Source organism: Pseudopodoces humilis, chromosome 20, assembly GCF_049639895.1.
Source record: "Pseudopodoces humilis isolate 2021_Gansu_Grassland_sample_001 chromosome 20, ASM4963989v1, whole genome shotgun sequence".
NCBI lineage: Eukaryota > Metazoa > Chordata > Aves > Passeriformes > Paridae > Pseudopodoces > Pseudopodoces humilis.
This window is the reverse complement of record NC_142219.1, coordinates 11,576,640-11,591,147: the sequence shown is the minus strand read 5'-3', so window position 1 is coordinate 11,591,147 and position 14,508 is coordinate 11,576,640. Positions and strand designations below refer to the sequence as shown.

At 39.2% G+C, this 14,508-nt stretch overlaps 1 protein-coding gene and 1 long non-coding RNA gene across 5 annotated transcripts in view; one reads left to right on the top strand and one right to left on the bottom strand.

The window, feature by feature from the left end:
• Nucleotides 1–14,508, top strand: part of CABIN1 (calcineurin binding protein 1) — a 105,107-nt gene that overhangs the window by 34,512 nt on the left and 56,087 nt on the right. For all 3 annotated transcript variants that reach the window (XM_014253947.2, XM_014253948.2, XM_014253946.2), the window contains exons 28-30: nucleotides 3,907–4,089; nucleotides 6,172–6,512; nucleotides 11,605–11,718. In XM_014253947.2, the coding sequence (XP_014109422.1) occupies nucleotides 3,907–4,089; nucleotides 6,172–6,512; nucleotides 11,605–11,718 (638 nt within the window). The remainder of the gene's footprint in view (nucleotides 1–3,906; nucleotides 4,090–6,171; nucleotides 6,513–11,604; nucleotides 11,719–14,508) is intronic.
• LOC148182770 (uncharacterized) lies at nucleotides 9,432–13,226 on the bottom strand. Of its 2 annotated transcripts, none has more exons than XR_015774214.1 (3): nucleotides 13,044–13,226; nucleotides 11,585–11,687; nucleotides 9,432–11,038 (listed from the first exon to the last, which is right to left on the bottom strand). It is a non-coding gene; the product is annotated as an uncharacterized LOC148182770 (long non-coding RNA). The 2 variants fall into 2 exon arrangements; XR_015774215.1 differs by having other exon boundaries at nucleotides 11,585–11,792; nucleotides 13,044–13,076.

Genomic DNA, 14,508 nt, shown 5'->3' with positions numbered 1-14,508 from the left:
GGAATGATGCAATGAAGTAATGAAACAAAACATAATAATACCAAGGAGAAACATCTACTATCAGATCATAATTTTCATAGGAACATTGTTACAGTTACTTATGAACAATTTAGTCAAACTTTCTCCCTAGTCTCTTCATTTCCGCTACAGATAATAATTTTGGGACATTAATACCCAGCTGTATTTTTATCTTAGCTTTTGAAGTAATAGGGAACTTTACAGGGAGGGCTCTCAAAAGAATATTTAGTCCTTGATTTACCAATCTCTTACAACAAGGGACCACCCCAGAGTTTTGGAAAAGCTTGCCTTACTGCTATTGCTGGGTGGGGAAACTAAGAAAATAGATAAACAAAACACAAAACCCAGTAACTTTTTAACTCTTAAAATACACTGGTTTGCATTAAATTGTCTCTAATTATAGCATAAATGATTAAAAAGCACTGATGTTCTCCATGGATTTGTGCCATTCAAAAGGGCAGGTGTTGCTAGCAGTTGGGAATTTGGAATTCATTCTGGTGCCTCATGCACTGCAGTCTTTGGCACGTAGGTTGAGTAACAGTAATGACTGCCTCAACTGCAGTCAGCTCTTCCCAGATAAAGGAAAAGCTTCATAGCACAACAAATATGTGCTGTGTGTCCATCTAGCATATATATATTTATAAAAAAGAGCTGTGTTATGCTAGAAGTGAATAGTAATTTCATATATACAAAATTTGCCAATTTTTTTCTTTTTAGAAAACCAGAGTTAGGATGTGAATTGGTGCAGTTGCCAGAAGTTCTGCATTGCATACTGCAGTATTTAGGTATTGTTAAAACCTTTTATTATATCAAGGAACATCTTGGGTAACCTAACAAATGATGGCTGTTTGTCTGCCTCTCTTTGATAGCCTACAGTGATTCTATAGGTTCACTGTGCTATTTTCTAACTGTATGTAGCAGTTAAGATAGAGATGGGGGGGGGGAAAAAAGTCAATTTTCTTGCTGCAATTAAAACCTATTGCCTTTTGCACTGTACCTAATGAATAATGAACAGCAATTATTGTATTTTTATTTTGGTTAATCATATGTATTTGGAAATTCTCCCTCATCTTTTTTAAGATAAGTCCAATTCTCCTGGTAATTTTCATATGTCACCTCATTAATCTCTCACTTTTTATCCTCTCCTCTGAATTAATTTTCCTTATTTCAGTGTCTTTTTTAAAATGTGGGTCCCAAATACAGACACCATAATTAAGTTTAATTTTCATCAGTGCTCAGTAGAACAGGAAGACTCTTACATATTTTTTCTGTGAAGTTGCTGATTACACATTCAAGAGCACTGCTTTGCTGAGGTGTGTTTGGAGTAGCCTGACGTTTTGGCCAGTTCTGGTTTGAGAATCACAAATTCTTCCCAGGCACGTGGGAATTTGTGTGCTGGGATCCACTCACACATTTTCTGCTCCTGATCACGTTACCTTGTGGGTGCTTGGAGAAGGATTGATTTATTTATGCTCAAATAATTCTGTGGAAAATGAAGGCTGGCTGGCTCACAGCTTTGACCTTTCATCCTTTGTAAAGATAAGTACTACACTTTGTTTTACATTCCCTGGGACTTTACCCATCCTCTGTGATTTCTGAGAAATTAATACTAATAACTGGTGGCTGATGCTAATTTCTGGAATACTCCAGGGTTTTCCATGTGGCTCACTTAGTTTGAAAGCATCTGCTGCATTCAAGGAATATCTAATTTAATAGAAAGTTGTCTCATCTTCCTCTGGTTTCCAGTGATTAGAGAGCCCAATGTTAATACCATTATTTTTTAAATAGAGTTAATGTATTGAAAGAAAAGGAGAATAAACGTCCCTACCTAGACCCACCCTCATTTAAGGAGAAATTTCAAATTAAAACAGCTAGCTAATTGTAGGGAGGTATTTACATTTGTTCCCATAAGGAAAAGCTCATGCATACATTTGAAATTTAATGTGTTGAATCATTGTCTATCTTTGCATGATGAAAAATTATTGTAATTTCCCAGTGATCTGATCTCACCCAGGCACTTGGTCTGGCACTTCTTGATTTACATTCTAATGCTTCATCTGTCACAACCCACACATCAGAACTGACCTGCAGGCTTGTGGCAACATCTGGAAATTTGCAATTTTTTTTTCCCCCTAGATGAGTAATTCAGCCTCTTTGCCACAGATACAGAAACTTATTTTAAAAAAATATCAAGGGAGCTACTGTAAATGGTTTTCCTGATGTCAACTGGGAGTTCAATAGTATCGATTTGTATCACAGAAAGTTATTAAAGCTTTATAAATGAGTCATTTAAAGCTTGACTGACCTCTCTTCAGAATCTTTCTCTTCCCATTCTTTATAATTATATTCTTTCTGTATAAAACTTGTCATCATTAACCAACTTATATAGCTTCCAATTAGGAAGCAAATACTGTTCCCCCGTTCTTTTTCAAGATATAGTTTTATTAAGATCTGCTCACTGAAAGGGAAGGTTTTCTTTGTGTGGTAGTGAAAAGGCTACAGAGTGCATCAAATTTGGTTTAAATTCATTGGAATCCTAATAAGCAGAACCTGATCTGCAAGCTGAAGGTTTGCAGAGGGATTTATCTTGATAAAATAAATTGATAGGAGCCCCTTAGCTCTCTCCCGAACAAGTGCAATTCAGACAGAACAGAAGAAACTCAATTAAATTATCCGCTCATCTTAAAGCAAGGGCTTTTGCTTTGTTAATTTTCTTTCTTGATCTTATCAATAAAATTAATGAATCAGAATGCAGTGGAACTACCTAGACAATGGATGTAACCCCCTCTTGGTTATGCTATTTCTGTATAGAATCATGGAGTGGTTTGGGTTGGGACGGACCTGTAAAGATCATCTAGTCCCACAGCCCTGCAATGAGCAGGGACACTTAACTAGATCACAGAATCAAGTATCAGTATCTTAAGAAGAAATTGGAAATAATTCTTGTGGACTCCAGATTTAAAGGGAATTGCCTGTATTGGAATTTTATATTCAACACCGAATTATGTCGGCACAATATGGAAAAATGCCAGTTTCCCATCTCAGTGGGAATGTGCAGGCCTCTTTCTGTCAGAGAGGCTAAGCTGTGTTCTTTAGTCATGCAGGGTTGCCTCTGATAACCCTCGATGTAAAGAACTTGGGTTATATCTGGCAGGTTTCAGACATGAGTGGGAGGTTTTCGCTTGCCTGTTCTGAGGTGTGTTTTATCCCCCATGATAAAGTCACGATGCCTGTTCCTGTGCAGATTAACAGCTCGGTTGTGACTGTACTGTAGTCAGCAGCCACTGCTCCACTCTGTCAAGGTAAAGTCACTTCTCCTCTTCTTCTGTCTGCTGCCTTGAAGTCCAGTTTCCCTGTCTGTGTTAGGCCTAGTTCTTTGATGTGTTGTTTATTTGCCGTATCAAATTGCCTTTCAGAAGGTTTGTTGAGTAGCATCTTACACCTGCAGAATAGTTGGCATCAGAGATCACTCCTGTAAGTCTTTGCCCTCTAATTGTGCCTCTATTTTTTACCAGTGTTGTTCTTCATGGTTTTCTCTTGTCAATTGAACTTTGCTTGTGTCAGGTTCAAAATTACACTGGGTGCTTTTCAAGATAAATGGTACAGTAAACCTGTGAAATTTCACAGGGCCATACTAGCTGAAATATTGTGTCCCCAGTCTAACTGCTCTTGAAAGTTGAGCTTTATCACTTTTGAATCAAATTCCAGGATTATATTCTAGGAAGAAATGTGAGAATGAAATACCTTTTCTTGGTGGTGGCTAGGGATCCTATATGGCAGTCGTAAGAGTTTGCAGAGTGGCTGCAGTTCTGTGTTGCTGTTAGCAAGAGACAAGTAACAGCTTGAAAAGTATGAAGTGGTGCATTCCTTCTTTATCTCTTTCTGCAGAGAGGAGTCAGGATAGCACTGGAGCAGTGCTGTCTGACTCCAGTTCCACACAGGATATGTTTAATGAGCCTGCCAGCTCTCAAGACAGCCTGAAGAAAACTTACACAGAGAAGAGGATTTCTGCTACCTGTGCTGATACACTGATGCTCAGCAAAGAGACCCTGGGATCTGCAGAGGAAAAGGGTATGCCTGATTTAATAGATAATGTCAGCTGCAATAGTCTCATTAAAATGTTTCTCCTGCCTTGCAGATGCACTGAAATATGCTGCACTGTGACTAAGAATTTTAGCAAGGTATCATTGCTGCCTGTATGTGTGTAGCTTAAATTTGGAACTGTGCCTCACTTATGTGGCCACCAATCCCATTTGTCCTCTCTGTTAAATCTTACAAAGAAAAAATAATAAAGAGAAACAGCTGTCTTTGGTGGCCCTTTGACTGACTTGCCTTCTTTTAGGTTATTATTTGCTTTTTCTTCAGTGTTTCATACTTTTAAATAATTTAAACTGTAGTTATTTGAATATAGTCTCAAACAAGACTTTTTTTCTTTTCCCAGGAATAGATGCCCTTTTTGTTCTGTCCCAGTAGCAGCTTAATATTCAGTACAGAGAAGAGCAGAGGTAGTAGAATTTAGATGCTTTATTCCACTGTATACTTGATTCCAGTGGAGAATTGCTCTCTACCAGATTTTTCCATATATAATAGTGCTAAGTGTTCTGTATTCCACTGGAAAAATGGTTTTGAAATCCATTACCTGGAATTTCCCTTTGTGTGGTGTTTGTACAGTTGGATGTGTCAGTAGATAAAGAGGCTGGACTTCAACAGGGAAAGACAAACAAAACCAATGTGTAAATTTTGTCCACCTTTCCAGGCTGTGGCTTTTTGTGGGATGTTAAATCTTCTTTGCCAGTTGACACTTTCCTGGTTTCGGAGATCCAGAGATGGTGCTGTGTGGATAGTCCTGAATCACTTCCCTGATCTCACTAGGAACAAGTGCCAAGCAGTTATCTCTTTGTTTGCAGACTTGGGTTACCTTGGTTTCTTGTTTTTGAAAATATTTTGCTTCAGTCCTGCCTAAGCAGGGAAGCCTGTGGTGGTGCTTGCATTAACATGCTGAAATAGATGCCAGTTCCTAGTTTTGTGAAATAGTACTTCCATAATCACGAAGTCCAGTAGTCTTTTGGCTACTAGACTGAAAACATGGCTCTTTTTCAAAAGGCTTGCAGTGAGTTGTGTTATTGTCATCATTTGTCTGGCAGAAAAACCATCAAGTGCATTCTAAAATAACCGGTGTTTATTAGAACAGATGTTGTTCCATAAAGCTACCTGTATGGTAAAATTAAAATGGACATAGACATCAGGCAAGCACATTTTGAAATATGTGAGTTCTTAGAACCTGTTTGACTCAAAAGTTCAGCCTTATCAGAGAAAAAGTTATGAAGCAGCTTTTTATTTGAGGATGAAGTACATTTTAATGTATCTCTCTGCTGGGAGATAAGATCTAATGTAAGAAGCTCTTTATCCTAGCAAAGACAAAGGCATGCTAAACTTGCATGACTAAAAATCAAAGTTAAAGAAATTAATCTGCATGTAGCATGTGTTTTTCCAGCAATAATTGTTAGCTAGCAGGAAATGTGGAAGCTGCCACTGTAACAAATTGCCTCCTGAGGTAAGATTTGGTGTCCTTCAGCAAAAGATGGGTCAATTGAATTATAAGTTACTGAGTTAATCACAAAAATATTTACAGGGAACTGTAGGTCCTACATCATGCAGACTAGCAGGTGAGCTGCTGCTGATCATTCTTCCTGAGCCCATTTTGTGTTCTGGGATTGTGTTCTGCTAGGCAGATTATTAAGAATAATACATTTCACTTGGGAGGGTGGCTTTAATTTTCTGGTTTTTCTTTTCTTTGCAATAAAATGTTACTGAATTTACTCTTTTATTGTGGCTTTCTTCTCTCCTTCTCCTTAATCTTCCAAGAGTACATAAAACCCTGCATTGTGTAAGGTGTGCTGAATTCATAATATTGTTCAGGATAAAACCCAAATGAAGACAATGGAGGTAGCACTGTGTGGCTCTGTCAATGAGTTGCAGATTACTTATTCAACAAACATAATGAATAGTCATAAATTTTTTTTCAGTATTTCTGTCTATGCTTTAATGAAGAAAAGGATTATCTTTTGTCATATTGAATTTTTATCATTTTCTATATGTCATGTGCCATTTGGAAATGGCAATTTCTCTGTCACGTTCCTCTTACTGTTCCAGCTGCAGGGAAGTCAGAAGAGCTTCTGGAGAGCTCAGAATCTTACGATCCTGCTGAGCCTACTGGCCAAAAGCTGGTGGTGGATCCTCAGTGTGCTTCTGGCAATTCCCTCAAAGCTGCCATCCCCCCAGCCTCACAGTGGGACTGCAAGAAGAAAGCTGAGCCTTGTGGAGAGGATGCATCTGAATTTCCTCACGGCCTCCCCGCAGACCTGGAGGAGCAGCGCAAGTTCCTGACGGAGCAGTGCATCTCCTCCTTCTGCCTGTGCCTCAGCCGCTTCCCCCAGCACTACAAGAGCCTCTACAGGCTGGCCTACCTGTACACCTACAGCAAAACCCACAAGGTGAGCTCTGAGCACAGGCAAAGCAGCTCTGCTGCCACTGGCACTGCTGCAGAAGCCTCAGAGTTAAAAGGCAGCTTGTTCATGCAGTTTGGAATGAGGGTACACTTTGGGAAGACTTCAGCTCCTGGATTGTCTGACTCGTGTGTGAGGTCAGTTAAGGAGAAAATTTCTTTTTTTATTACTGAACTAAGTAATTTTCTGTCATTCAGCAGAGAATTACATTTTAGATATGTCACATAAATTAAGATGTTCTCATAAAAATGACAGCAATTATTTATTTTACTGAATAAGCGGACTGAAAAGTGATTTGGAGCAGAAATTAATCAGTATTGTGTAAACACATGTGACACATAAACTTTCTGGGTATCCTGGGTCTTTGTTGGTAAAATGTGTAGCAGTAGTACATTGAAATGATCAGAGATATTTTACTAATTGTCATAATCAAGGTTTGAACTCACAGATTTTATATTTGGAAGTCTTGTATTAGATCATACGCTGCTCTGCATGGCTTTCTGAATTTTCTTCCTCCCCAGTACTGAAGCTTATGTGAACAACAGGGAAGGGAAACAAATTGTATCTCTGGCTTCAAAGTAGAAAACATCACCAGTGTCACTGCAAAGTGAGCACAAGCAAATCTTACCAACCTACTGGAAGGTGATGAATATTCCATTTGTCTGTAGAGTGATTATCCAGAAAAATATCACTCTTTTTTATAGAGAGCCTGTTTTGAAAACATTCTTACGCTGTTTGTATGTAACAGTTGTTAATTTTTCCATGGAGCTAATCATGAATAGGAGCCATAGATTCCTGCAATCTGTCACTACTGTTGCTGACATGATCTTGTATCAACATTCAACAAAAAAAGCTGCCTGTTTTCAATTTATTGGTTCAAATAGCATGTCCTTGCCTGAGGAACTTTTGCAAAATATTTTCTTCTATTATTTTTCCCTGATGAAGCTTTCTCTTTTGCTTTTTATATCTCCCTCCTTATATAAATATCAACTCAGTGATGGATTTCTATGCGAAATACACATCATTGTCTAAATCTGTTTCCTCTTGGAACTCAGAAAAATGGAATCCTGCCTGTTTGAGCCTAGTAGTTACCAGGCTGGCTTCAATGGGCATTTTTGGGTTTTAATGTCCTTTTTTATTACTTTTCTGCATAATGAACTGCCACTTGACACGGCAAAACCCAAAAAATCCTCTTTTTGATGTATGTGTACTACATATTTTCACATGGATTTTACATTTTCTTTCTTTAATGACTCATTCAGGTTCTTTTGTAGAGCACTGTCCAATGTCTGTGTTTTAATGGCACATTACTGTGTCTTTAGTGGAAGTTATACTCCTGTACAAACTTAAAACACAAAATGGATCTAAGCATTGTTAGCAATAACTGGAGTAAGAATTATGCTTATATTTACTCATGATAAGTCTGATTTTAAAAATGAGATTATTGTGTTGTAGGGGGGCAGAGTGGTAAATTTTAGAAAACTGAGATTAATTTTTAAATGCATATAACCATCTTGGAAAATTCAGCATTTATGTTCCAACGCCAGGAATTTGCATGAAGAATTTAGACTGATGGCCAAAATTCATGGTTGGCTGGGAAAGGAGAGGATTGGCAGGTCTCCACAGTGCATAGAAAAACAAGTTTTCCATATGCAATCTGTTTTCTCCCATTTCACAGTTTTCCTGGTTTTGCTGTTGTGAAATTAGCAAAGATAGTTGTTGAGTGCTTTTTAAATGTCTTTTCAAACTCTTTGAACATTTTGTTTGGTTACATTTTCTGTTGTTTTTTTTTTTTCCACTGCAAAATCCAGCTTAATATTTGGAGTCTATTTTTCTTTGTTTTAGTCTGTTATGAGAACAAATTTATACATAGCTGTTTTTAGTTGGAGTAAATGCAGGGAAGTGTGGATGAATTTTCAGAAGATACTTCATTGCCAGTTCAGACAGTAGTTTTAGTTTCCCATTAACGTTGTCTTAAAGTCAAGTCTTCATCCTTGGTGATTTTTACCTCCACAATGAATGTTGGCACAGTTTGGAAGGAGAAGTTAGGACTTGGCAAGACACTGTCAGTGTAACTTTGTGGAAAGTATTTGCCTTATGGTCCTTAAAGACCATGTGGAACTGGTCTGATAAAGCAGCAGGTGGTCAGGAAATAAAAATATTTACTTACATGCTTTTTGTAATCTCAAAATAAAAAGTGCTCTGTAAATCCTGGAAGAACCTGCTCACAAAGACTCTGTGAGTTAAGTTTGTATGTTCTATGTCTGTTATTAGCAGAGCACTTAATGGGGAAATGAATGTTGGGTGTGACATGAGGTCAGTGATGTGACAAGTTAGTCAAACCAGGCATTATACATGCATGTAAAAATTCCAAGATTATATGTATGTAGGCTTAATATATACTTAGATACAGACACAATCTAGGAGCATAATAGATGTAACCACTTCAAGTAGAAACAGTTTGATAATAACAGTTCATCTAAAAGGCCACCCTTTAAATCAGTAGTCTTTTTATTTTGCTTTTATTTGATGCAGGAGTAGGAGGAGGTTTTTGAGACAAAGTCTTCTAATGGACTGTAAATGAAGTCAGAGGGAAGGATTAAATTATACTGGAGTGTTCTGTTCACCTCTCAGAAACACTTTGTGGAGTTTCCAATTTAGGTAAAGGTGCTTCTGACACCATTGAGTTCAGGGGTATCCATCCCAGGTGACTCAGAGTTCCACTTGGTTGACCCAGAGAGATTTTCTTTTTCTACTTTAGCTTTTTTGCAAGTTGCTGTACCCTGTCAGTCATCTTGTCTTTGAATCTTGGGGTGATAAAGATGTGGGAGGCAACAACTGAACTGGAAAGAGTATTTCATAATGGCCCTGAGTCAGACAGCCAAATCCAGCATTTCAGACTGGCAAGCAGTGTGCCAAGAGGAATAAATCCTTTTTGCTGTGTCCTGGATCCCTTCACCCACTCCTAATAACTTCATCAGCTGAAAATCAAGCAGAGCAGACTCTGTGAAATCTAATGAGTTGAGACCTGCTCAGGCATATTTACTGGGAATAAGTGATCATGCTGATTTAAGGAGAAGGGTAGTGGAAAATCTGTAACTATGTCTTTTATTCCTATTAGCTTTGATTGTGTGAAGTTACCGTGTAATTGCCCCATTTGTCTGAATGATCTTTTCTCCTCCTAGCTGGGTTTCTGCCATCATCTTGTTCAATAAAAGCCTGTGAATTATGTGTACCAAACTCATGCCTGTGGATGGTCAGTGTAATGTGCACAGCACATCCCAGCACCAGAGCATGACGCTACAATTAATGATACAATTAATGATCTCTTCACCTTTTCCTTGTAAAACTTCCATTCGGGAATACACCCCCAGCTAACGTTTCTTTAGACTGGGATTTTCAATTTAAGTCTTGTGGTGGGATTGAAACTTTCTTAGGGGTTTTGTTTTCCTTGAATTTTTATGTGATAATTTTAACTGTAAGATTCAGATTACCACACTTCAGGCAACTTTTACTTCATTTTCACACTTGGAATTAACTTACATTTCTGATGACTGTGATTAGCACAAAATAAAGCATTTTATGTGCCTGGATCTTGGATGTTCCAATAGGCTTATTTTTGTTGGATTCTGATTTTGTTCAAAACAAGATAACTTTCATGGAAGACCAGATTTTTGTAGGTTCTCTTGTGTTGTATTTTCTTCTGTATGTATTTCCAAGTATTTTTCAGGATTAGGTTAACAGGATTACAGAAATACATATTACAAAAGAAGCTATGTAGAAAAAAGTTAGTATGCAGCTGAGTTTACACCCTCTGCTTTCTTCAGTCTTAATTAAATTTGACACTCAGTGATAATAATTAAATTTACTGATTCCCATGACCAGCCAGAAAGTACCTTGTGATATTTATGAGTGAATATGTATTTGTTCCATACCAAAACAAAGCAGTCCAAATCGCCTTGATTATGCTGCACTATAATCATGAAGGTCCTCTGTAAGTACCTCTATCAGCTCTCAGAATGAGGGAATTTTGACACCCATAAATATCTGGTTGTTATTGCCAGCATTCAGCTCTCTTGCACATGAATCCATAATCAGCATTTTGCTGGAGGGGATGCTCCAGTTCTGGTAAGACACTGGAGATTTTTGCATTATTATTGTCATTAGCACAAAGGCAGTGATGATTGAGCAGAGCTTTTACTGTTTCACCAGGGTCTCATAAACAAAAATAATCTGGAGCACAGGAATAAGAACTTTGCTAATAACCTCCCACCCCAACACACACACACACAAAAAAAGGATATTACAACTGGAATATGCCTCTTGGATGGACATGACTTAATCACATTTATGACTCACAGAAGTGTATTTCCAGTCCACAGAACAAAAGCCAGAGTGCAACATTCTCATTTGTCTTTATGAACCAAACATCTCCCTCTTTCTTTCACGTCCTCTGTTGTGAAGTTTTCTGTACAAAAGCTGGTCAAATGAGACTCAAATGCCACTTTTGAACCCTGAAATAAAAAATGAAATAAAGCAAAGCTTCCATCAGTGAAATCTCCCAATTAATAACTGTCCCATCTGTTGGTAACATTCTGCCTGGAGCCAACAGCTGTCCCTAGGTCTCAGCTACAGAAGAGAGGTTCATTGAACTCTTAGAGGGATAGTGCTTTTATCAATTTTTGGTTGTCATCTACCGTTTAGTCCCCTGCTGATACTTTCTTGTTAATTCACTGAGCGCTATGAACCAAGTTTGATGACAGACATGGAATTTCCAGGGAGGTTAAGTGAACTTAAATGGAGGGCAATGGCTGGGTAGGGCTAAAATGTGTAAATTCAGCACCCCATTAAAAGAAGGCTGAGGGCTGAGGCCTCAGCTCTGGCAGGTATTCCCTGCAGGTGGGTGGCCAGAGGGAAGAGCTGGGAATGCTTCCAGACAGCGTGTGGGGAGAACAAACACTCTTGCAACAAGTTTGTGGAGAACAAGAAAAGACACTGCAGGTTAATAACTAAAAGTGTGCTTTGTTTTGTATTTTTTTCATCCTCTGCCTACAACTCACCTGGCTGTTGTTGTCCACAGAACCTGCAGTGGGCACGGGACGTGCTGCTGGGCAGCGGGGTGCCCTGGCAGCAGCTGAAGCACATGCCTGCACAGGGCCTCTTCTGCGAGAGGAACAAGACCAATTTCTTCAACGTAAGTTTACACAGCTGATAAACACAGCACGCCTTCTCAGCCAGCCCTGCAACACCTGCTTCTCATTCCAAAGGCTGTGCAAAGGGATGGGGAGGTGAAATGCCACACAGGCACGTTAAACGAGCCATGAGCAGCTAAAGGAAAGGAGAATTGCGGAGATATTTACTGGGTGAACGGTTCTCTCTTGAAGGGAGCCACACTAGAAGGATTATTTCTGGTGAGCTTGAAAACATGGGGAGAGAAGCACCAACTTTTTTTTCAGTTATGCATCATTTATCCTATGCTTGATGGCTGAGCCCTCTTTAAAAATTCTAATTTGGTTCATCTTAATTATCCTCTTGTTTATTGTTTCTCAACTCAACCTGCATTTCTCATGATGGAAAAATAGTGCTATTCGCTCTAAGAGATCTCCTGAGCTGGAAGGAGCTTTCTTGTGCTCTGCTCTCTGTAGCATGGCTCAGCAGAAAGAGGCTCCAAGTCTCACAGCAAGGCAGCAGCACTGTCACAGAGACTGTCCCTGTGTCTGTGCCTCCCACTGATGTGGGACACAGAAAGCTTCTGAGACTCACATGGGCATTTATCTGTCAGATTCCCTGCTGTGATTGCCACTTACACATTGCCGTTGTCTTTGGTATCTTTGGTTTTTCTGTGGTATGTCCCAGGGTTTTTGCCTTTTGTTCTGTGATAGGGTTCTTTAGCAGGTCTGATTTACAGTGTGTGGTGAGAGCCTGGAGATGCTGTGCTTGTCATTCTGGGCTGAGCACAGTCCAGATCTGCTATGTGGTTGCCTGTGATGGAAGTGACAAAATTTTGTGTCTCTGCTTCCCCATCCAGTACTTGTGTTTTAATATTGGAATTGTGAAATTTATTTCAGCTTTGTATCTGTTAACATCTGCCTTCATTTTTGCTGTATGTTGTGTTAATTAGCACCTCTGCAAACCTCTTTTAAGTACAAGGTAAATGCTCTTTTCTGATTATAATCCCTCAGATGGGTTGAACAATTAAGGAATACTGACAATGGTTCAAAATTGATTCATGGATCAGCCTGCAAAAAGGGTTTCTATATCATTACATCTTTCTGGGGAGAAGTTTTGATTAACAAGTACTGTCAGCCAGCAACTAAATACCATGCACCCATCTGATCACTCCCCTCCCATACCCTCCACGGGATGGGGAGGAGAATCAGAGAAAAGGTAAAGCCCATCGACTAAGATCAGTTAAAAAATCGAAATAAAAAATAATAATAGTAATGAAAAGGGAGGTAAGAAATAGAGAAGAATAAAACCCAGGAAAAACCAGTGATGCACAGTCCAGCTGCTCAGTACCTGCTGACTGGTGTAGCAGTTCCCCAGCAGCTCCCGACCAGCTCCCCCCAGTTTCTCTGCTGGTTTATATACACACACCTCTGTTCCACAGTCCGGCCAGTCCCAGTCAGCTCTCCTGGCCCTGCTCCCTCCCAGCTTCCTCCTCACTGGCAGAGCCTGGGAAACTGATTTAGAGTAAGCACTGCTTAGCAACAACTACAACATCAGTGTGTTATCAACATTATTCTCACACTGAATCCAAAACACAGCGCTGTACCAGCTACTGGGAATAGAATTAACTCTGTCCCAGCTGAAACCAGGGCACAGCCTGATGGGCACACTAAACAGTGCTCACCTGATGGCTGCATGGCTTTCTGCTCGTTTCCCTGCACTGTCTGCCAGTTTTTCCCTACAAAAGTCCTGCTGTGATTAGCCCCTCACACTGCTGAATGCTTGGACTCGGATTCACATAGTGCAAGTATTCTTGTGGAAATTAAAGGAATTATTCAACGTGCTTCAAGCCAAGTGTGAACTTTGCATGACCAAGGCTGACTTGTTCATCACTGCAGGTTTAAGTGTCAAAAGTATTCTGTTTTAATGTATGAGGAAGATGAGCAGTAGGGAACTGAGAGGTATGTATAAGGGAGTGTTTGTACTTGAAAATGTGAATTACCACATTAAGAGAGATCAGTGGTTGACCTAAATCGTGTCTAGTTTTTGAATGCTAATGCTAGCTAATTTAATTTAAAGAGATTCCACTATATTCCTAGGTGGAATTTTCTAGCATTATTTCAGAAAGTAATTATTTCTTACTCTGCATACTGATATTTTTATACTCTGAAGGAAGAAATGTGCTAGTATAGGTACTAGGCAGCAGTGTAATAATGTTATTTTGTACATCAACAGAAACTTAATTCCCATATTTGATTTCTGTGATCAGAAGTTAGATACACTTTGAAAGAAAAAACAACTTTCAACAAAAGGTATTTGCTGGCCCACTGCAAGATATTGGGAATACTGGTAGAAGAGACAGAAGGTGTTTGTAAATTATATTCTCAGTTTGAACTTGGGTCTGTCAACATACAAAGGCGGTGTTAGTCTGGAGTCCTCCATGTAGACCACTGTCCCCAGGCTTCAGAAATTTTTGTTTGGGGATGAACTTCAATGTCTCAGCTGTGGGGACATCTTGACTTATTCCTGCATGCATGCAGGTTAGTCTTCCTGGTAACAGGCACGAGTTTAGCATGATAAAATATTTTGGTGGTCTCATTTTCTACCCAGCTATATTTTCAAAATCCTCTTCAAGTAACATTGTGTGAAGCATGTGGCATTAATCCAGAGCAGATGACACAGACATAGCACAGTGAGAAAATCCAGATCTAAGCGGGAAAGGGCTACAAGTGCCCATGACAAAAAGCTGGTGGTGTCAGCTGACATTCCAGAATTGGACAAACCTAAATCTGTGAACAACTTGGAAAACAACCTC